Here is a 22315-nt window from a genome sequence, read left to right as displayed (position 1 = left end):
GAGAGCCGACAGGAGCCCATGAGCAAGAGAGGGACAAGAGTGGCGTCCTCAGGCCTTCGGGGGACAATTCCGAGGTGTGTGCTCCATGACCTCCCAGAGGGTCCGCAGGAGGAAGGGGTGCATGTTGCCCGTGGCAGGGACCCACTCTTTAACCAAAGCTGATTGGTTTTCTTCCCTTCTCTGTCTCCCTTCGCCCTCCCTCACCGTGCTCTCTGGGTTCACCTTCCGGGGCAGCGACTCTCACCCAAATCTCTCTCTCTCTCCGGGTCTGCCCTTGGGGAGCTCAAACTAAGATACGGCGGTCTTGGCACCTTGAATAAACTGCAGCTATCAAGTGTCTCTCTGCAACTCCAACGGAACAAGCCAACCAAATGCGACTTGAAGGGGAAAAGCCCAGGCTGGGAGTCCAAAGCCCAGAGCCCTCCTCCCAGATCAGCCTTCCTAGTCTGTGCAACCTTCGGACACTCTCCTGACCTCTCTGGGCTTCTGTGGTCTCAGCTGTAAGCGGGGAATGGGAGTGTCTCAGATAGTCATGTTTTTATACTTGGACCGACTTGAGGGAAGTGTCTACAGCTGTCCTCCCACCCCTCACAACCTCAGCCTCTTTTTTTTTTTTTTTTTTTTTTTATGGCCGTGCCGCCTTGCTTGCAGGATCTCGGTTCCCCAACCAGGGATTGAACCCAGGCTCTGGCAGTGAGAGTGCGGAGTCCTAATCACTAGGCCACCAGGGAACTCCCCACCCCAGCCTTTTATTTTTTTTAATGTTCAAAATGAACACTATTTACCTGAGTTCTGTGGAGAGGGGAGACTAGTATTAAAACTTGAATTGCATCCTTTACTGAACAGAGGGATAGCGGTGAGAAAATCGGCACTGACTCTGAGCCTCTACCATGTCGAGAGCTGGCCTGTTTGAGGAGCAGAGCCAATCAGTGCTCTACACTTTCATCCTGAAGTTAGATCCCAAATGGCATCATGAAGCTGGGTGGGCTGCACAAGGTCACAAGCACAAAGCCCCGAGACTTATGGAGCCTGTATTATATGCTATCATCTCAACTCCATGAGGAAGGACTGTTGTGATCCCATTATACAGATGAGGGAACCGAGACCTAAGGTCTCACAGCTAGTCACAGCAAGTAGGGCTCAAACAGGGGTTTCATGGCACCCCAGCCCTCATTCAACCACACCCTTTGTGTCTTAACTGGTCTCTAAGTAAGATGGTCTCTAAGTCCTTTGCATCCCTAAAGTCTTTGGTTTTCATGCTCCTAATTCCAAATTCATTATTCCTGCCATCCTGCTGGGATTAGGACCCCTCCCTACACTGACACCTGGGGCGGATAACCCAGATGGCCTTTGCAGCCAGTGCCCCCTGGGGACACTCCCCGCTGGGATACATGGTGAGCATCAGGGCAGAGAAGAGGCAAGGGGAGGATGGCCTGGGCCAGTGTAGGCGCGGGTTACTCTGCAGCCCCCTTGGGTTTCAGGGATAGCAAGTTGGTGACACGGTGACAGCATAGCTCTCTGTCTTCCACCCCCATCTCACTTTCCCCCATCAATGCTAGCACTGTCCTCTTTCCAGCTGTCATGGAAACTGGGCCACACCGTCCAGATGCCCCCTTCAGGACAGACGCATTTATTACCCCAGCCGCAGGGAAGGTTGCTGACTGACAGCTCTCAGCCACCAGCCCTCACAGGGAACTGCCTTGGCTGACACCCCTTTCCTGGGCCCGCTTCCCACAGACAGAATTACTGGCCAACATGGGGGCACAAAGCCCTGTCCCCTTGTCCCAACTCGGGCTGACTCTGAAGGCCAGCCCAGCCTCAGAGCTCCACAGGGGGTTGGCTGAGACCGTGCCACTGCCGGGCCCCACCCCTGCCTCCTGCTTGCCTCCCTCGGCCCACAGATGTTAAAGCTAAGCACAGGCCCTAAGACTCCACCTGCCTACTATTCCCTCCCGGGGAACCCATCCGTCTTTTCCGGCCCCTCACTTCAGAAGTCTCCTAGCATCACAGGCCACCAGGTACTTACCTAAGACCCCTCCCCATCTAGCCCCAGGTCTCTGCAGGCTTTTCTCCTGAGCTGGGGGTTGAGGTGGGCACTAGCTCATCACCTGTGGGCTTGCAGTGACGTTTTCCCACCTTTCCAAAGGCGAGAAGTGAATGAGCAGGGCAGCCTGGGGGAGACCGAGACAGATTTTAATCAGGAAACCTCGGGTGAGGACACATGACAGCTGGTGGCACAATCTCAGTGGAATCCCAGGCCCCTCGGACCCTCCTGCTCCAGAGGAGGGACTCAGCTGCCCCAACCTTTCTCAGAAGACAGGCGGCCCACGCAGTCCAGGGAGGATGCTGACGGTGGAGAACGTGTTGCTGGAGTCTCACAACACATCCCAGATGCTTCTTGGGAGCAAGGCTACATCGGGCCCTGAGGGTTTTCCATCCCCGCCAGGGGTCCTGAAGGAGTCGGCAGCCTCACTGGCCCCCAGAGCCACCCTGCAAGCTCCCAGGGCCTCTGGCAGAGCCTTCTCTGTCTGGCGTCTCCCGGGCACGGCCCTGCAACGCAGTCCTGCTTACACTGTGGACTCCTCCTGTGAGGGCCCCGTGGTGGGCTCCTGGGGGCCAGGGCTGGCCGTGGCTGCAAGGGCTGCAGAGAGTCTGGAGGCGGCTGGAGAGAGCCTGCGAGGCCTGAGGATAGTGACGGGGGCCTCTGAGGGGCTGGGGCCCATCGTGGAAAGGGCTGAGGCTCTACGCCGGATGGTGGCAGGCAGAGAAGGCTGTCTGGATGCTGTGTGGGCCCCGGAGGCCGAGGACGAGGGCTCTGGAGTAACAGGAGGTGGCCCGGGAGCCCCGGGAGAGGCCGGAGGTAGAGAGGAGGCTCCTGGAGGGATTGAAGGCCCTGGTGAGGGCCAAGGGGGCTGGGAGGCCCCGGGCTCCCCTGGGAACATGCCCCCTGGCCCCAAAGGGGGTGAGGGTAAGGCCTGGGCTCCTGAGGGGCTCACGGGTATAGTCTGCATGTCAGACAGGTTTGTTCTCAGGAGGAGCTGGAGGAGCTGCAGCGCTGGCCTCCGAGGTGACACCGCTGGGGGCCCCGGGCAGGAGCTGCAGTTGAGCAGGGCCTCAGGGTCTCCACGGGGGGTCCGGGCCACTTTGCTGAGCTCAACGTCTCCACGAGGGGAGAGACCCCGGCTTTCTTCCAGGGAATCTAGAGAGGGGGCGGGGCAAGAAGATGCACAATGGTTCTCCCCTACGACTGAGGCAGGTCTGGGATGAGCTGCACCGAGGACAGTGCCCCAGCTCTGGCCTTAAGGGTCCCTGTGCACCGGCCGTTGGGGTTGGGGGATCCCGCCGGCTCCTGTCTCCAGGAAAGGGAAGACCCAAAAGGAACCATGAGCAGAGAGAGACAGTTCACCAAGGCACTGGCTGTGTGACCTTGTACGAGGCACATAACACCCCTGGGCCTCCATTTCCCCATCTGTAAAATGGGCATCATAATAACAGTGATGACCACACAGGCCACGCAATGAGGACTGAATGAAACGGAGCCTGAGCGGTCTCAGCCTAAACCCAAATGTAAACTCTGGACTTTGGGTGACAATCACGTGTCAGAGTGGGTTCATTGATTGTAGCAAATGTACCATCTGGTGGGGGATGTTGACAGCAGGGGGCTTTTAAAAAAAAAAGTCTATTGAAAAAATTTGCTTTTAAGTCTCAGCCTGGAGGCCAGCGCATCATAAGGGCTTAATCCATGACGGGAGAACAAGGGAAGGAAGGAAGAATATTGGAGAAAGGTATGATCAGGGAGGAGACGGAGGCTGGTAAACACATTACAAACTGGAATGATTACATTTTAAAAATCATCAAAAGATAACCTATAACTTTTTTAAAAATTGTGAATCACCCTGCTGTACACCTGAAAGTTATATAATATTGTACATCAAATATACCTCAATTGAAATATATATATAAACCATCAAAAGGATAATCACAAAAACCACTTTACCAAAAACCACTGAATTGTGTAATTTGAGCGTGTGACTTACAGGGTGTGTAAATTATATCTCAAGAAAGCTGTTCTTTTTTTTTTTAATTATCAAAAGGAAACAATTCACCTCGTATTTCAGTAAAAAGCATTTCTTCTTAAAACAAGTTCGCACATGGTGAACGCAGCTGAGGCAGGTGCCCCAGGAGAAGGAGGTGGGCTCTGCATCTCATCTCTTTGGGCCTCAGTTTCCCCATCAGGAGGCAGGAGAGCAGAATGGGAACGAGCATGGGGTGAGGAATCAGAGAGACCTGGCCCTGAGTCCGACGACACTACCACCTAGAACGTGGCCTTAAAGTCAGAAACTTGGGAATTCCCTGGCGGCCCAGTGGTTAGGACTTGGCACTTCCACTGCATGGGGCCCGGGTTCCATCCCTGGTTGGGGAACTAAGATCCCATAAGCTGTGCGGCACGGCCAAAAAAAATTTTTAAATAAATAAATTCTTTTTAAAAAGACAGAAACTTAACTTCTCTGAGCCTCCATTTCCCCATCTGCAAAATGGAGACAATAAGAGCACCCATGCATAAACATTCCTGGGGCATTTAAATGAGACAAATACAGGTAAAAGGCTCCAGACACTGCCTGGCACCTTAGCTAACGATTAGTCTCTAGAAAGCAGGGGAATAGTATCCCTCAGCTTGCAGAGGGTTTTGTGCTGGTTAAGGTCGAATCTATAATCACTCAACAGTTCCCAACATAATGACTATATGGGATCAGGATGTTTCCAGCCCCAGCAGTCCTGACAGCCTCTCTCCATCCACAGAACTGAAGAGCTGCCCTAAATACAGGATGTCCTCTTCAAAAGGTCAAAGGAGTTAAAGAGGTATTTTATACAAGAGGAAATTCAGGCCACAAATCCGTGGAAAAATTCACTGTCTTCCTGGAAGTTTAAAAAATGTACAATAGCCACCGGTAAGGTACTTTATGGACATGTTAACCTGGAAAAATTAAATTCAAAACACACAGTGTAGAGTTGGTGGGCATATGGGGCACCAGCTACGTCTCTGTAAGTTTCCCCTTTCTCTAGGACCCCATCTGGTAACCTGCTGTCATGCCCTAGGAGTCACCAAACCACTCCCGACACCCTGTGACCTAGTTACTGCACCTATTAACCACAGGGTCTGAATGCAACTCACAAAATTTGAAAACAAAAGTTGTCTGACCAAAGATTTTTCACAGTGGGTCCACTATGGATAGAAAAAAAAAAAAAAAAAAGAAGAGGAAAAAAGAAACCACCTAAATGGCAACCAAAAAGGGAAGGGGTAAGCAAACCATAGTATTTGGGAGCGTTTTTAAATGGCCAGCTGTGGGCTACATCAATATTTTGAAACTGTGTGTTACAGTAGGTTGTCCATGTCCTGTTTATACCTCTGCAAAAAGATCCACATGAACAAACACTCATGATAGAGAGAGACGAACAGATGTGAATCATTTTCAGGAGTCAATGTAGCAGAGTAGCTAAAAGCATTGACTCTGGGCTCAAATCCTGGTTCTACTGCCAACCAGCTGTGTGACCTTGAGCACCTCACTTCACCTCTCTGTGCCTCAGTTTCCTCAGCTGGAAAATGGGGATGCTAATAGTATCTATCACAAAGAGTTGCTGTGAAAATGAAATAAGACGTATGAAAACAAACAGATGGCCAACAGGGACATGAAAAGATGCTCAACATCACTAATCATCACGGAAATGCAAATCAAAACCACAATGAGATACCACCTCACAGCCGTCAGAATGGCTATCATCACAAAGACAAGACACAGCAACTGTTGGTAAGGAAGTAGAGAAAAGGGAACCCTCGTGCACTGTTGGTGGGAATGTAAACTGGTGCAGCCACGGTGGAAAACAGTATGGAGGTTTCTTAAAACACTAAAAATAGAACTACCATATGATCCAGCAATTCCACTACCGGGTATATATCCCAAAAAAAAATGAAAACACTAATTCAAAAAGATATATGCACCCCAAGGTTCATTGCAGCATTATTTACAATAGCCATGACATGGGGACAACCTAAGTGTCGATCGACAGATAAAGATGGATAAATACGTGGTGTGTATATATATATATACGCAATGGAATATTATTCAACCACAAAAAAGAATGAAACCTTACCATTTGCAATAACGTGGATGGACCTAGAGGGTATTATGCTAAATGAATAAATCAGAGAAAGATAAATACCATATGATCTCACTTATATGCGGAATCGTTTTTTTAAAAAAAAAAACTGAGCACACAGATATTGAGAACAGGTTGGTGGTTGCCCGAGGTGGGAGGAGAGGGGTGGGCAAAATGGCTGAAGGGTCAAAAGGCACAAATTTTCAGTTACAAAATAAATAAGTCATTGGGATATAATGTACAGCATGGTGACTATTGTTAATAATACTGTATTGAAATACTATACCTGAAAGTTGCTAAGAGATTAGATCATAGAAGTTCTCATCACAGGAAAAAAATATTTTGTAACTATGTGGGGTGACAGATGTTAACTAGACTTACTGTGGTGATCATTTTGCAATATATACAAGTTTGAATCTTTATGTTGTACACCTGAAACCAATATAATGTTACATGTCAATTACACCACAATTAAAAAAAAAGAAATAACATTCAATACATGTTCCCTGACACATAATGGATACTCAATACATATTAGCAATTATTCTTCTGCAAAGTTGATTCAGTTCCTAAATTCTAATTTTTAAAAAAGGAAGAAAGCAGAGGGAGAGATTCAGAAAGGAGGAAATGAAGAAGAAAAAGGAACAGTAAACAGACTTGTCAGGCGGCACGGCGCATTGTGGCATAGCACTGACGAGGGTCAGCAAGCCCAGGCTTGGGCCTGGGCGCACCACGTGCTGGCTGTGTGACCTGGAGCAGGCCACGTTCCCTCTCTGAGCCTGGGTTTCTCACATCCAGCCCTGTACAAGTTCTGTGTTTCTGGGCAGAAAAGCAAAGTGGAAAAGGACGGTGGTGAGGCTCCAGGATGCAGAGGCCACTTACCTGGACAGAAGGAGCAGCAGTCCCTGGGGGGCGTGGAGGGGTCCGAGCAGGCCTGCTGGCAGGGCGTCTTCTCGCAGCTCACCTCTCCCAGCTGGGGAAGCAGACGGAGACACGTGAGGAAGCCTGGAGCATCTCACCCCTCCACAGCAGCGCCCTCAAGGACATATTACACCAACAGTTGGACCCACGGAAAGATCTGGGGCAGAAGCTGCAGGGCCTGACCCTCACCTGAACAACAGGTGAAGCCAAACACAGTGGGGCTGCCTTAAGGAAACAACAAAGGTAGAGGACACCATCAAATCCGAAGGTATCCCCGCAGGTAACTGAAGTTGAAGAATGGCAGGCGGAAGACGGGCGTACACTGGCTAAGGGGCTCCAAGTTTCACAAAGGGACAAAAGGCTAGAAGCAGCCCCTGGCCCAGCAGGTCCAGGGTCCCCAGGCCCAGCTCACCTGGCATATGCACTGGGTACAGGGCTCATCGTCCAAGGTGAACACCTGGCCGTTCCCCACCTTCCTCCCCTCGTAGTTGCAGTCTGCAGGGGCAGAGGAGACAGGGGCCGTGAGAGCCAAGGCCCACTCAGGAGCCTTGCACGAGGGGTGGCTGGTCCCACTCACCTCGGCACGCTGGACAGCACTCCCCGTCAGGGTGGAAAGGGTAGGAGCAGGTGATGGGGCAGTCCACGGGCGAGCAGGCCACCGAACCCAGCTGCAGGACACAGAAAACACTGAAGGCCTTTTGTTCTGGGGGGCTGATGGGTCACTCGTGAAGGACACATCACATAGCCATTAAGTGCCCATCGGAACCATCAACGTCAGGTGAGAGGTCCATGGTGAGGTAACAGACTGAGGTAGAGTCTGTCCCCCCACTAGAACGCAAGCCCCCCAGGCCCAGCCTTGTCCTCAGAGCTCAACTGTCAACAGCTACCTGTCAAACAAATCCATGAACTTCCCAGGAAAGCTGAGCACCAAAAACTTAGGGGGAAGGACCCAGAAGCCAAAGCTCCCCAAAGCACATGGCTGTGAACGAACAGGGCCACTCAGAGGCCAGAGATGTTCACCCCAAGTTGCTCGATCTTTCTGCAGACCCATCCCTTTTCACCCACCGCCAGCAAAGAAGCCCCACAGGCATGAAACACTTCTAGCATGACAAGCAATAAGGACTTATTTTTTCCATTTTCCAAATACTAAATGATATGCCTGTCATTTAGACTGAGAGGCAGTATGGCTTAGGGGTAAAAGTGTGCTGTCTGAAGCAGACTCAGGAGACTAGAATTGATTCTCGGCACTCCACTTGACTAGTTGCGGGCTCTCTGTGCCCGGCTGTCTCACCTAGCAGCTAGGGGATGGAGGTACCCACCTCACAGGATTCCCCGTGAATTAACAGGTCGTGCTGAGATCAGGGACTGGCACATGGCAGGGGCTTGAGAATGTGAGCATATTAAAGATTCCGTACAGAGTCCTGAGTTTGTGTTCCTCACCTCCACTCTCAGGGAGAATCCCTGGGCCATATTTTATACTGTAAGGCCCCCAAGACCCTCCCTGGTCACCCAGAAGCAGAGGACTTTTGCCAGGCAGGGTTAAAAGTATTTCTCTGGCCCTGGGTAAAGAATCACCCCGGGCAGGGCTGAAGGAAGCCAGCTTTCACCATGATCCAGAAGTGACCATTCTCTTGGAGGTCTCTGGATTTTGCCTGCAGGGTTCAGGAGCTGGTGGCTATTTCTGGGGAGTTTCCGCAGACAGGGGTCGGGTCTGGGTGGTCGTACCAGGCAGATGCAGCTCAGACACGGGTCCAGCACGGACGGGAAGGTCTGGTTATTGTAGAAGATTCTACCTGTGTAGGTGCAGCCTGCCAGAGAGAGCATGTGGTGAGGGCCAGCCAGGGGACGGCTGGCCTTTGCCAGGAAGAAAGTCCAAGGTGTTTCTAGGCAGCAAAGGTCAGGCGAATGGCCTCTCTAGACACTTGCCCAGGGGGTTGGGGAAGGGACAGAACATATGTCTGGATTGGGTGCTGACTTGTTTCTCGCTGGATTCAGCAAAGGGATCATAGTGTCTTCACTTCAAGGTTCTCCCCCAGGGAAGGGAGCCGTTCCTCCCACCCCCTCACTTGGCAGGATCAGGATGAGGGACCCGGAGACTCAACCTGGGTGCCAGGCACCACGGCCATCCTCTCTGCTCCTCTCCATTCAGTCGAATCCCAAACCCCTCCTTCCAGGAGGCTCCCCTACAGCTCCGCTCTCTGCTTCCCGAAGCCCACAGAGGCCCCATCTGAGTGCTGCCACCTCGATGATATTTATCACATACTGGTACATATAAAAGCAGGTGATGGTGGGCTTCCCTGGTGGCACAGTGGTTAAGAATCCGCCTGCCAATGCAGGGGGCACGGGTTCAAGACCTGGTCCAGGAAGATCCCACATGCCATGGAGCAACTAAGCCCGAGCACCACAACTACTGAGCCTGCACTCTAGAGCCCGCGAGCCACAACTACTGAGCCCACATGCCACAACTACTGAAGCCCACGCACCTAGAGCCCATGCTCTACAACAAGAGAAGCCACCGCAATGAGAAGCCTGCGCACTGCAATGAAGAGTGGCCCCCGCTCGCTGCAACTAGAGGAAGACCGCGCACAGCAACAAGGACCCAGTGCAGCAAAAATTAAAAAATAAATAAATAAATGTATTAAAAAAAAAAAAAAAAGCAGGTGATGGGACAGTAGAGAAACATTTTATAAGAAAAAATATATAAGGAATTCCCTGGCAGTCCAGTGGTTAGGACTCCACACTTTCACTGCCAAGGGTGCGGGTTCCATCCCTAGTCAGGGAGCTAAGATCCCCCAAGCTGTGTGACTCGGCCAAAAAAGAAGAAAAAAGATATAACAAACAACTATGATATGCTATGTATCTATGACATGATAGATATATAGATACAGATGTATGTTACAGATATGTTATAGAGATAGGTGTTATATCACAAAAAGAGACTAGGAAGATAAAACCATGAAGTTAACAGTGATAATGGGTCCTTTTTAATTTTTTTCTTTGCTTTCTGTATTTTCTAAATGTTCTATAATAAAATATCACTCTTGAAATAATGGAAAAGGTGAAAATTACTATTAACACATAAAGGATCACTTTAATTTCCTCTCCCTGTTCTCTAATTGTCTCACAGGTATGTTCCTTTATCACCCCACCTAGGCTGCAAGCTCTGCATATCTTCATATCTGCTTCCAGCACCCAGACAGGGCCTCCCTTGAGCAAACTGCTTTCCGTCCCTGAGCCTCAGTTTCCTCATCTCTAAAATGGGGTTGCCCCATGGGGTTGTTGCGAGGATAAGCAGAGATGAAGCATGTGTGGTGCTTTGCACACAGAAGCCTGATACAGGGTGACCCCAGATGTGGGGGCCAGGGGTGCTATGCCATCCCCGGCCCCCCGGGCAGGGCCTTACCTGCCGAACAGTCAGGGCAGCACTGCCCGGGGATCCGAATCGGGTGAGGGCAGGAGTCCACACAGTCTGTCCTCTTGCAGCTCACTGAACCATCTGCCTGAAGGGAGGAAGAACTTCACCAAGACCCCACCTGCCACGCCAGTCCCCACCTCCCCACCCCACAGGCCCCCAAAAGAAAGGACGGTGCTGCAAACTGGCCGGAGCCTGACCTAAGAGGCGCCATGATGCAGCTGGGAAGCGGCAGGGGTCCCCCCAAAGAGGACTGGCTACTTGGGAAAGGGGGTGTGAGCCTTCCAGAGAAAAGCCTTCCCATATCCCAGAGCTGGGGTTTTGGTCTCCTCGGCTTCCCGTCCCTTCCCCGCAGCAGCCAAGGCTGCACCACAACCTCATCCAAACTCTTCTCAGAGTTTCCCTGAAACCCTGGCTCACCCCAAATCTATGGAGTCCAATAAAATCCTATTTTTATAGAAAGCTATTCCACCGGAAATGTCTTTCAGAAGATGAAAGCGCCATATCCAGTTTCTTTTTTTTTTTCGTAAGAAGCTGAAGTTTTGTGTTATTTCCTTGTAATGTGAGTGCCCTAGATCAGTCCTGAAGGAGAAAAAGGGCAGCGGATGTACTCTGCTCCCCACTCTGATTCCAATGAAACGTTTCCAAGTTTTCTAAGGGTCTAAGGCTTTTTTAACAAATGGTGCATCAAAGGGACTTGAAGGGCGCGCTTCTCACGCACTCATGTGCACGCGAGTCACCGGGGGATTAAAATGCAGATTCTGCGTCCGAGCCCTGGGCAGCCTTGAGGTTCTACCTAGGCTCCCCTGGTGACGCCAACGACATAGCCAGTGCAGGAACCTCATTTTGAGAAATAAAGCTCTAAGCTCAAGCGACTAAAAGCTCTCTTAAAGTAGAAAGGAAAGCCGACCATACTTAAACATGAGCTAAAACGATCACGTTTCTTGGTAAATAGCTGTGTTTGCGTGTCTGTCAATCTGACTCTCAAAACTCATGCACCCTCACCCGCTTCGGATGAGGTGAGGTCACGTGACTCACGTTAATGGAGGAAGCCTCGCAATGTCACAGAAAAGGCCTTAACTACTAGGCCTCGGGCTGCCCAGCTCCCTCTGTTATCCGTGCCCCGCGAAAACCTGCTCCTGGGAATCCTATTTCCAGCTCCTTAGGCCAGCAGCTCCCCGCACGTGCACAGTGGGTCACACAGCACTCTTACGACAGACAGACTGCCAAGCTCTGTCATCCTGAAAATCTACCGAGGACAGAAGAACCTGGATCCCAGCCCCTTCTGTAAAAACGGGATGTGATAGCATGGAAGCGAGACTGGGACAGGCCTGAGGTGGCCCCGCTTCTGCAGGGGCAGGGATGCCCAGCCAGGGACGGGGAAGGGCGGGGGAAGCAGCTGAAGGCGCGCAGGTTGTCATTCACCTGGCAGATGCATAACTCACAGGGGTCACCGGGAGACCAGATCTGTCCGACCGGAAACTCAACCCCGTTGTCGTCCAGAGAGCAGCCTGGCCAGGGGACAGCGGGGGAGAAAGGACGAGTGGGCAGAAGTGCCGAGGAGGGTCCTGAATGCCCGCGGGACCTACAGCGCCACCCAGCAAGGACAGACAGACACCTCTGCTCACTCACACTGAGTCCACGCAGCCACCCACTGGGCCCAGAGCTGCCTGCTGCTGCCGCCTGGCTCCCTCAGTTAGTGAGTTTTCCTGCCTAACAAGAGCCTGGTACACACAGGCACGCTCACACAAACGTCCACGTCCACACACACCCACAAACACAGCCATTCACACACACAGAAACCACTCCCACACAGACACACGCACACAGATACAACAGACACACAACAAAAACACACGGACACACACACTCAAAAACACACACACAGACACCACTCACACACAAACACGCAGACACATGTACACAAGCTCACACACAGATGTCACTCACATACAAACTTAAAGCACACACACAGACACACACAACACACACAGAGAGCACTCACACGCACACACACAGTCTCAGCGGGAGAAGCTCAGCCTCCCCCGGCTCGGGCATCCAGGCCTGTGTTGGGTACAGCCTGGGATGCAGGGCTAAGCGGCCTCACCTGTCATGGGTGCGGGTTCCCTGCAGGTGAAGCAGCACTGCCCAGGGCCCAGCCACCACTCCTCGCGGGGGCAATCCAGTTCTGGACATGGCGTGAAGGAACATTCCACCTCCCCGTTCTGGAAGAGAGCCAGGGGGCACAAACCAGTGAGGGCCAAAGAGGAGGCTGGCAGGCTGCCATCATCCCCCTACAAGTGACAGATCTCGGGCTTCCCTGGTGGCACAGTGGTTGAGAGTCCGCCTGCCGATGCAGGGGACACGGGTTCATGCCCCGGTCCGGGAAGATCCCACATGCCGCGGAGCGGCTGGGCCCATGAGCCATGGCCGCTGAGCCTGCACGTCCGGAGCCTGTGCTCCACAACGGGAGAGGCCACAGCAGTGAGAGGCCCGCGTACAGCAAAAAAAAAAAAAAAAAAAGTGACAGATCTCCAGGGAGCAAGAGTGGAAGGAACGGTGAGTCCTTCCCTGGGGGCTGGGGTGAGGCTGGGAGAGGGTCCCAGGAATACGGCGGCTGCATGGCTGCTGGGTCCCCGGCTGCCCTAGCTTAAGCCTCCAGAATCTCTTCCTCTCACCTCTGCAATAGCTTTCTGCTCTCACTCCAATCCACTCTCACCTGCAGCCAGAGAACGTTCTCAGGCACCAGTCCGATCACAACACTCCACCACTTCAAACCCTGGGCAGCTCGCCAAGTCCAAACCCTCTGCCTGGCTGGCAAAGCCCTTCACGACTGAGACTGACGCACAGGCTGTCGCCGCCCCCTCGCAGACCCCTTCCCCTAAGCACGGCCCCTTGGCTGATGAAGGTCACGTCCTCCAGGCGCCTGGATGGTTCGTTCACCCCCACTCCCCGGGGAGCAAGGAAGTACCTACAACCACCTGATGCTGGGGGCAGAAGAGCCCAGCTCCCTGGCCTCTGGACACACCCACCTCTGCGGTGCCACTCACACTCCAGAGCTCCCCGTGGCATCAGCCCGAGACCCCCTTCTCGTGGCCCCTCCCCCTGCCTGACCTGCCAGTCTCTCCCGCGAGCACTCCTTCAGAAAACCACTTACACGAGAAGCCCACCCCAGGCCCTGTTCTTGGAACTCAGCCCAAACAGGATCCCCACCTCAGCCGCATTTCCAGTCCCTCTCGCGGTCCAGGCTCCAGCCGGAATGCACACCCCCAGGCCTTAGAACATGCCCTGCTCTCTCCCGCCTCCCGCCTTCTGTTCACGCAGTGCCTTCTGCCGGGCACACCTGTCTCAGCTCCTCACCGGGTTGTCCTAGTTATCCTTCAGGTCTCAGCTTAGCAGCCCTCCCTCCAAGTAGGCTTCCCTGAAGCCCACACTCTGGTTAAGAGCCCCGCTCCCCTGTCCATTGCCCACCTAGCTGTGGGCCCCTGACAGAGGGGGCTGGGGCTGTCTTGTGCTCAACTGCGTCCCCAGCACCCAGCATTGTCCCAGGCACACAGTAGGTGCTCTATAAATAGCAATGCTGAAGGACGAACTTCAAGGAGACTGCAGGAAGGCCTTGGTGAATGCTAAGGCCCTTTAGGCTCTTTCTCGCCTCAGTTTCCCTTTTGCTGCATGGCAGCTCCTCTTCTCCTGGTCAAGGCATCCTGAGAGTGTTGTGTGCCCTGCCCCTCCCCAGCACCCACCCACTCAGCCCCCTACCTGGCAGACACAGGTGGTACACTCGTCACCACCACCACTGAACACAGCCCCGTCTGCATACCACTGGCCATGGAAATAGCATCTCACTGCGGAGGAGAAAGGAAGAGGCAGCTCAAGGTCTTTGGGCAGCTAAAGAAAAGGGGGAGCAAATGGGTGGGGGGGGGTCTCTGGGAAGAAAACACACCCCCACAATACTCCACGGCACACCCACACCCAAGAGCCCAATCGCTGCTCCCCTCCAAACCCTCACCTAAAGGTACACCAGTAGTTAAAAACTGACAGAGAGGGACTTCTCTGGCCGTCCAGTGGTTAAGACTCTGAGCTCCCAATGCAGGGGGAACGGGTTCAATCCCTGCTCAGGGAACTAAGATCCCACATGCCTAACGGTGCGGCCAAAAAAAAAAAAAAAAAAACTGACAGAGAATGAACCACATGCAAAATAAGGTCCTTAACCAAGAAGGATGGGAAGCCCGGAATAACTAAAGAGTAAGAGAAAAGAAGAAATGAAAAAAGATGGCCCCAGACACCTACAGGAAGGTCTGGGAATGCTGCCAGCCCCTGGAGGCAGGGAGGATTCAGTGAGAGCCTCTCATCTGAAGATTCCCCCATCCCGGCTGGTAAAAACAACCTTAAAAACCTGCCGGGGGCTCCCCTGGTGACGCACTGGTTGAGAGTCCACCTGCCGATGCAGGGGACACGGGTTCGTGCCCCGGTCCGGGAGGGTCCCACATGCCGCGGAGCAGCTGGGCCCGTGAGCCATGGCCGCTGAGCCTGCGCGTCTGGAGCCTGTGCTCCGCAATGGGAGAGGCCACAGCAGTGAGAGGCCCGCGTACCGCAAAAAAAAAAAAAAAAAAAAAAACTGCCGGGGCCCACCTGACTTTAATCAGAGGGCACTGGGTTCAAATCCCAGCCACATAACTCACTACGGGCAAGATACTTAAACTCTCCTAAGCCTCAGTTTTCTCATCTGTAGAATGGGATTAACAATTCCTACCTCACAGGGAGTATATTGCCTGTTCAAAAAATGTTTTAACTAAAACTAATATAACATTCGGGACTTCCCTGGTGGTCCAGTGGTTAAGACTCTGCGATTCCAATGCATGGGCGCAGGTTCGATCCCTGGTCAGGGAACTAAGATCTCACATGCCGTGCAGCATGGCAAAAATAACTAAATAAATAAAATTAAAACAGCAGTCAAAAGTCAAGGGAAAAATAGTATTTAATAAGAACACTAGCTTTGAAATCAGGTAAGCTTGAGTTCAAGCTCTGCTCCTTTACTCACTGGTGTGTCTTTGGGCAGTGATGACCTCTCTGAGCCTCAGTTTCCTCATCTATAAAATGGGGCTATGAATAGTACTCCCTCAGGGCTGCACCACACAGATTCAATGAGATCAGGACTGGCAAGGGCCCCACAGAACAACGGCCCAGAGCCAGCAGTGACGGCCATGAGGTCATCTCAGGAAAGAGAACCACATTTTAACAAAAGACTAACTCATTAGTGGGGCAGGGGAGACACCCTCCCAGCCTCGGGACAGAGCCACACCAAGGGTGGACCCAAACCCCTTCCTGTCTGTGTTAAAGGCACCAACCCCAGCAGGGGGCAGGCTGGGCTGTGAGCCCAATCTAGCATCCAAACCACTATGCACACAGTAGGTGCTCAATTAAAACGGGCACTTTGAAACGCTTCATTTGATCTGAGTTTCTAAAGCAGAAATCAATCTCCTTCCTCTCTCCCCCACTCACCCCCCCCCCAAAAAAAAACCCATACTCGAAAGACACCGCTCCACCCCCGTCATTTTTTACAAAAAAGCTAAATTCACCCTGTCCTCTCCCCACAAAGAGTCCCTTACCTGGCACACAAGTACAGCAATCCGACTTCAGGGAGGCCTGACAGGGGCCGGGAGGACACTCAGGGGAGATGCAGGACACATTTCCAGCCTGAGGAGGTGAGAGGTGGTGCAGGTGGGGGAGGGTAGACCGTCAGGCCCAACAGAACCAGCTTGTTCCCTATTTCACACCACCCTCAGGATTCCTGTCCCACATGAAAGCCTCCTAAAGGAAGCTATCCTGGGACTTCCCTGGTGGTCCAGTGGTTAAGACTCCACACTCCCAATGCAGGGGGCCCCAGTTCGATCCCTGGTCAGGGCTACATCCCGCATGCCACAACGAAGATCCCGCATGCCACAAGTAAGACCCGGCGCAGTCAAATAAATAAATATTTAAAAAAAAATAAAAGGGAAGCCATCCAAGACCTTTAAATGCCACCATGGTCACACAAGGATATGGTGCTGGGGCCCAGTACCAGGGTGTATTATGGTGTAGTTTCCAACATCCCCCTTTCCAAGACGAGGGGCAGACCAGAGAGCAGAGCACGCTGCCTTCCTCATGAAAATGGACGAGCCTAGCCTCCCATGGCACTGCCCCCACCATGGCATTCCCTCCCATGGCATACAGAAGCTCCGGAAGGATGCTGAGAAGTGGAGAACAGAGGTTCCTCCGCCAGAGACACCTTCCCGTGCATCTGAGTTTTGAACCAAGTGACTAATACCGGCCAAGGAGTTAAATTTAAAACTCAATTTTTAAAAATTGAAGTTAAGACAAAAAAGCCCCCGGCTTTGGAGTCAGCCAGACATGAGGTCCAGGGTCTGCCCCTCCAAGTCGTGTGACTTTGGGCAGAGTATGTCACCTCTCTGAGCCTCCATCTCCCTATCTGTGAGATGAGCTGGAAAGGGCACCTCTGCTGGGGTTGCTGAGGATTGAGTGAAATGTGATCAGGCAGGAAAACGCCTGGCCACTTCACAAGCGTGGCGCACAGGAAGGGCTCAGTAATGGTGGCGGTAGCGATCTACTCGCCCCCGCCCCTTTACATTGCAGCTTCCGCCGTCACTGCCAGACCAGGGCTGCTTTTAAAGATGAGAGGCAGTGAGGGTTGGTGGGCAGAGCCTGGGCTTTGGAGGCAGAAAGGCCACGGCTCAAATCCCAGCTCTGCCACCTCCCAGCCTCAGTCTTTCCACCTGTAGAATGGGGACTGTAAAGCCGACCCAGAAGAGCCACCAGGAGCCTCGGGGGAGGAACTAGATGGAAAATACCAAGCCCCTGCCTGGTATGCACCGGGTGCTCACGATGCAACCCAAGGGACAGCCTCTGGCTGGGTCTGGCACAGGGTAGGAACTTAATAACTATTCTTGGAAGAGTGAATTTGCCTCAAGCAAAATACTCTTAACAAGCTGAGTCTGGTAATGAGCCTGCTCCCTCCCAACGCGGCTACCTTTATTGTGCCGGCAAATATTTTGCCTGGAGAGAAAAACGGCCTCCCTGGTAGGAAGTTTCCGAGGGAGTTGCATCCCCTCCCCTTCCTAGACAGATGGACCCTGTTTGCATGTTGGCTTTTTTCTGCTCAGCAAAACCTCCCTGACTCCACACACTACGGGTTTCCCATCCCCCACGCTTTCAAATTCCACAGCTTGCGACCAAAATCCACAACCTGAGAACTCTCCCTCCATTCAACGAGCTCACCTTTAACATCCGGTCTTTCCCCCTTCCTCTAAAACCCCCAAAGGTTAAGAAAACACCCACGAGGCTTCAGGGATCTTGTGATGCTCACCAGACAGACACAGACAGTGCAGTTCTGGTTGGGAGGTGAAAACACGTCCCCTTCAGCCCGGATGACGCCCCTGTGAAAACAGCCTTTGAAAGACAAACAGGAGTGGAGACATCAGACCTCTTAAAGTAGAGGAAGCTTGAGGTCTCATTACTTTTCCAGGCATAATGTACCTGGAACCTTCTCTCACTGGCTCGGATGCCCCAGGAGTGACAGATCTAGGTACTCAGGACGGTGTGGTCCCAAGACGCCTGGAGAACTACAGGAGACACCCACACAGGGTGCCCTGGGAGGGTCCCATTTATGTCTGATAAACCCAGAACTGTGTTGAAAGCATGGCATTTTATTGCCATAAGGCAGGAAAGGCAGCCAGACAGCCCCAGGTTCCAAACCTGGCCTGTCACATGAGTGGCTTTGGACCTGGATGTGTCACTCAACCTCTCTGGGACTCAGCTGTCTTTACTGTAAAATGGAAATACCACCACATGCCCTGCAGGGGACTTGGAAGGATGCACAACCTCAGATGTAATGTACACAGCAATTTACACTCAGGGCTTAGTACACAGTAGGGACACAGTAAAAAATCACAATTATCATTAAGAAAATCAGCAAATTGCATTTTCATTTTAACCCTTAGGAAGATTTTTTTCACTGCTGCTTAAAGTGCAGCAACCTCAACACCTTACCACCAGGAGCTTCATAGAAATGTAGCCGCTCAGGCCCCTCCCCACATCTACTGAATGAGAATCTGCATTTTAACAGGATTCCCAGCGATTCACGTGCAGGGTGAGTGTTAAGGAGCTCTGCTGAAGGACTTGGTAAGATTTGAGGTCTTTATCCTAACAGCAATGGGAAGCAAATGAAAAATTGTCAGCAGATTGTGGGAGGGAATCAGAACAGGGGTAGAATTTATAAACGATTACTCCTCCTGCAGTAGGAGGGGGACAGGGGCAGGGGAGGGGACTGCAGAGTGGGTCTGGAGAAACTTGCTGAATGAAGGAATACATGAAAGAACGAAGCTCCAAAAGGATCCCCGGAAGGTCAAAAGTTCCGCTTGAGAGCACAGACCAGTGGTTCTCAAAGTGTGGTCCCCGAAGCAGCAGCGTCAACATCACCTGGGAACTTGTTAGAAATGCAAATTCCCGGGCCTTACCCAGCACGTGCTAAATCAGAAGCTCTGGGGGCTAGGCCCAGGGATCACCCTTCAGGTGACACACGGAAGTCGGAGAACAGCCTTTCAGCGGCAGAAAGGCTAGGAAAGGGAAGAGGCAGTACCATGTGAGAAACTCACAGCCTTCCCCAGACCAGCTCCCACCTGTACACAATGGACAGCATCCCCCATCTCCGGAGGGAATCGGGTGAGAACAAGCAGCTTCACACGTCACCTTTTCACAGGTCACCTCCCCATCCTAGAAGCAGAAACTGGAGTTCCAGCCACCACAACGCCCCAGACACCAGACCAGGGAAGCCCGGGGGACCCCTCACACCCACCTCGCACCAGCACTGGGAACAGCCAGGCTCTGTCCAGCGGCTCCCGGACTCATGCATGGCTCCCAGGTGCCAACAGGCAGAGGGCCCTGGTGCCAGCTGTGTGGCCTCAGGGCCCCTGGGCAAGGAAGGGGTCACCACCACCTTCTCCTGGATTCGTGAGGGAGGTCTGAGGGTCCCCAACGGAGAGGGACTAGGCACTGGGGTGGCCATTGGGGCAGACAGCAGCTGCGTCAGGGCAGAAGCAGAGGACGTGGGTAGTGCAGGTGTGGGAGATGGCAGTCGTGTGGTCCTGACTCCAGTTGGGGGCCCTGGAGCCCCAGAAGGAGGGCTGTGCCCTGGGGAGAGGGCGGGCCGGCCTGCCTCTGGAAGCAGCAGTAGCATCTTAGGGGGGTGCTGCAGGGGCTGCAGGATGGCAGATGGGGCCAGCACGGCTTTGGGGAAAGCTGAAACGGAAACACAGAGGTGTCTGCAGGGAGGCAGCAGGGGCAGGAGGCGAGATTCAAGGGGCGTGGACTCAGGCCTACACCACAAATCACTGAATGTGTCTGGGCCAGTTTCTTCAACAACATGATAGATCTAATACCACCAGTTCAACCTCAAACTAATGGGGCTGCGGTGACGATCAGGGGAGAAGATTGATGAAAAAGTACCACGAGCAGCCCAAAGTTACACGCTGGCGATGCGGGAGGTCCAGCTGCTTCATATGCAGCAAAATCAGAGTCTTCTCCCTTCCCTTCCTCGCTGGCCGCAAAGGAGACTCGGGTTTTCCTGAACCACGCAGACCTTCTCTAAGCCCTCAGGGATCCGACCTGGGAGTGACCCTTCCCTACTCCTGACAAGTCAGGAGTGTGTCCCCTACTCTCCCATCCAGCTGTGGCTTCCCAGGAGGAGATGCAGAGGCTCAGGGGGAGGAAGGGCCCAGGGTCCTCTCTGGGCCCATGGCAGACAGGCCAGCTTCCAAGAGGATGCCTCCCCTGAGACACACACACTCAAACACACACACACGTAGGAACAGTGCACATTTTCCCTGCAGATGGACAGCAGCTGCCCAACAGTCTGAAAGACAGAAAGACAAGAGGGCAGGGCTTCCCTGGTGGCGCAGTGGTTGAGAGTCCGCCTGCCGATGCAGGGGACACGGGTTCGTGCCCCGGTCCGGGAAGATCCCACATGCCGCGGAGCAGCTGGGCCCGTGAGCCATGGCCGCTGAGCCTGCACGTCTGGAGCCTGTGCTCCACAACGGGAGAGGCCACAACAATGAGAGGCCCGCATACCGCAAAAAAAAAAAAACAAAAAAACAAGAGGGCGGCGAAGGAGGCAGATGAGGGGCAAGGGTGAGAGATAGGAAAAAGGAAGAGAGTCACAAATCAGAGTGAGACGGGGAGAAAACTGCTTGGGCTGGGAGGGGGAAACGGGGTGGCTGAGCTCAGACCATCATGGGCGATTACACGATGGAAAACTGGCCCTGGATTAGAAAGAATGCCTCCGGTACTGACACGACATTATATGGACGTTTACAGGCACGCTGTTAAATCATGGCAGAGATCTGACACCACACTGTCCAAAGTGTCCCCGTGAGCCCAGGTTACTGGGACTCCTATGTCACAGGCTCCTCTATCATTGTTTTTTGGTGGTTTTTTTTTTTTCCCTTTTACTATTTGGGGGGAAACAGTAGGGCTGGCGAAACAGTGAAAGGAAAATAAAAGAATGGATAAAGAGGGCTTCCCTGGTGGCGCAGGGGTTGAGAGTCCACCTGCCGATGCAGGAGACGCGGGTTCGTGCCCTGCTCCGGGAAGATCCCACATGCCGCAGAGCGGCTGGGCCCGTGAGCCACGGCCGCTGAGCCTGCACGTCCGGAGCCTGTGCTCCGCAACGGGAGAGGCCACAACAGTGAGAGGCCCGCGTACAGCAAAAAAAAAAAAAAGAATGGGTAAAGAAGTGGAAGGAGACAGAAAGGATGAAAGGGGGATGTTGGAAATAACAAACGAGATGAACTGAAAAAAAATTCAGGGGGAAGGAAGGGGGCCCGGTCCGGGAGGGTGGGGCCTGGGGCCCGGAGGCGGGGCCCAGCGCCGGGTGGCGGGGCCCAGCGCTCACCTTCACACGACACTCGGTCAGCTCGGAGCCTGAAGCCAGGTCGGCAGGTGCACAGGAAGCTGCCCACGGTGTTATGGCAAGAATGGTGACAGACTCGCCTCTCCAGTGGCCTCCGACACTCGTTTACATCTGCGGGAGAGCCTCGCTACCGACGGCTGCCTTATCGGGGCTACCGAGTCCTTCTTCCCCCATCCCTTACCCCAAAAGGCTGGGGGAGTCTCCCTGCCATGTTCTTATGGGGTCCTTCCCTGCCCCAGGGTGCCAGTGTGACTCAGATGTCTGGGAATGGGGCTGAAGTGTAGCGCTAGTCTCCTTGGAAGGTTCATACATCCAGCAGGCATTTAATGAATGCACCAGTGACTCATACCCCAGCACTGTGCAGCAATGATTAAGTGCTGGCTGGTGAGGATGGGCCCCACTGGGAATCTCACCTCCAAACCTTCCACCAACCCACTGTTCGGCATCAGGTGCTACGGGCCCTTCTGAAAAAAGAGTCTCAAAAAATCACCACACTGCTCAGGGCAGGCTTCAGGACAAACACCCAACTCTGCTAGAACAAGGTCTTTTTTCAGGCCCATGGGATCCCACCTTCAACCCATGAGCCGAGCTCAAGCCAAACATGCCAATCCCTTTCTGGAAATTTCTGCAATGGGTTGAGAAGACAGGGGTCTCCTTCTAAACCAGAGGAACCAAGACATAACGTGCTTTATCCAAGGGGAGCTAAGGCAGCCAAGAAAATGGGTGAGCAGAGAGGAATCCTTGGGGTGTATCTGGGGGAGGGTGGAAGAGGAACATAACAGGATGAAAGTGGCATGTGGCCAGGAAAAGTCCGAGACGGGGTCTTCCATTAGGAGCCACGCCAACCCCAGGGAAAGGCAGGC

General features: G+C 53.0%; 1 protein-coding gene across 9 annotated transcripts in view; it reads right to left on the bottom strand.

Moving 5' to 3' along the window:
* Positions 1 to 2156: 2156 nt before the first annotated feature.
* Positions 2157 to 22315, bottom strand: part of VWCE (von Willebrand factor C and EGF domains) — a 33125-nt gene continuing 12966 nt past the window's right edge. For 6 of the 9 annotated variants that reach the window (XM_049714413.1, XM_033413905.2, XM_033413918.2 and 3 more), the window contains 15 exons: positions 21435 to 21563; positions 19341 to 19783; positions 19165 to 19258; positions 17853 to 17935; positions 16099 to 16186; positions 14249 to 14334; positions 12597 to 12714; positions 11915 to 12000; positions 10481 to 10577; positions 8803 to 8885; positions 7655 to 7745; positions 7490 to 7572; positions 7039 to 7129; positions 2997 to 3199; positions 2157 to 2875 (listed from right to left, as the gene is read on the bottom strand). In XM_049714413.1, coding sequence (XP_049570370.1) covers positions 2411 to 2875; positions 2997 to 3199; positions 7039 to 7129; positions 7490 to 7572; positions 7655 to 7745; positions 8803 to 8885; positions 10481 to 10577; positions 11915 to 12000; positions 12597 to 12714; positions 14249 to 14334; positions 16099 to 16186; positions 17853 to 17935; positions 19165 to 19258; positions 19341 to 19783; positions 21435 to 21563 — 2240 coding nt within the window. In that variant the 3' untranslated portion in view covers positions 2157 to 2410. Of the gene's footprint in view, positions 3200 to 7038; positions 7130 to 7489; positions 7573 to 7654; positions 7746 to 8802; positions 8886 to 10480; positions 10578 to 11914; positions 12001 to 12596; positions 12715 to 14248; positions 14335 to 16098; positions 16187 to 17852; positions 17936 to 19164; positions 19259 to 19340; positions 19784 to 21434; positions 21564 to 22315 lie in introns of all 9 variants that reach the window. The other 3 variants (XM_033413907.2, XM_033413911.2, XM_004264178.3) reach the window with 3 other exon arrangements.

Source organism: Orcinus orca, chromosome 8, assembly GCF_937001465.1.
Source record: "Orcinus orca chromosome 8, mOrcOrc1.1, whole genome shotgun sequence".
Classification (NCBI taxonomy): Eukaryota; Metazoa; Chordata; class Mammalia; order Artiodactyla; family Delphinidae; genus Orcinus; species Orcinus orca.
This window is presented reverse-complemented; position numbering and strand designations above follow the sequence as displayed.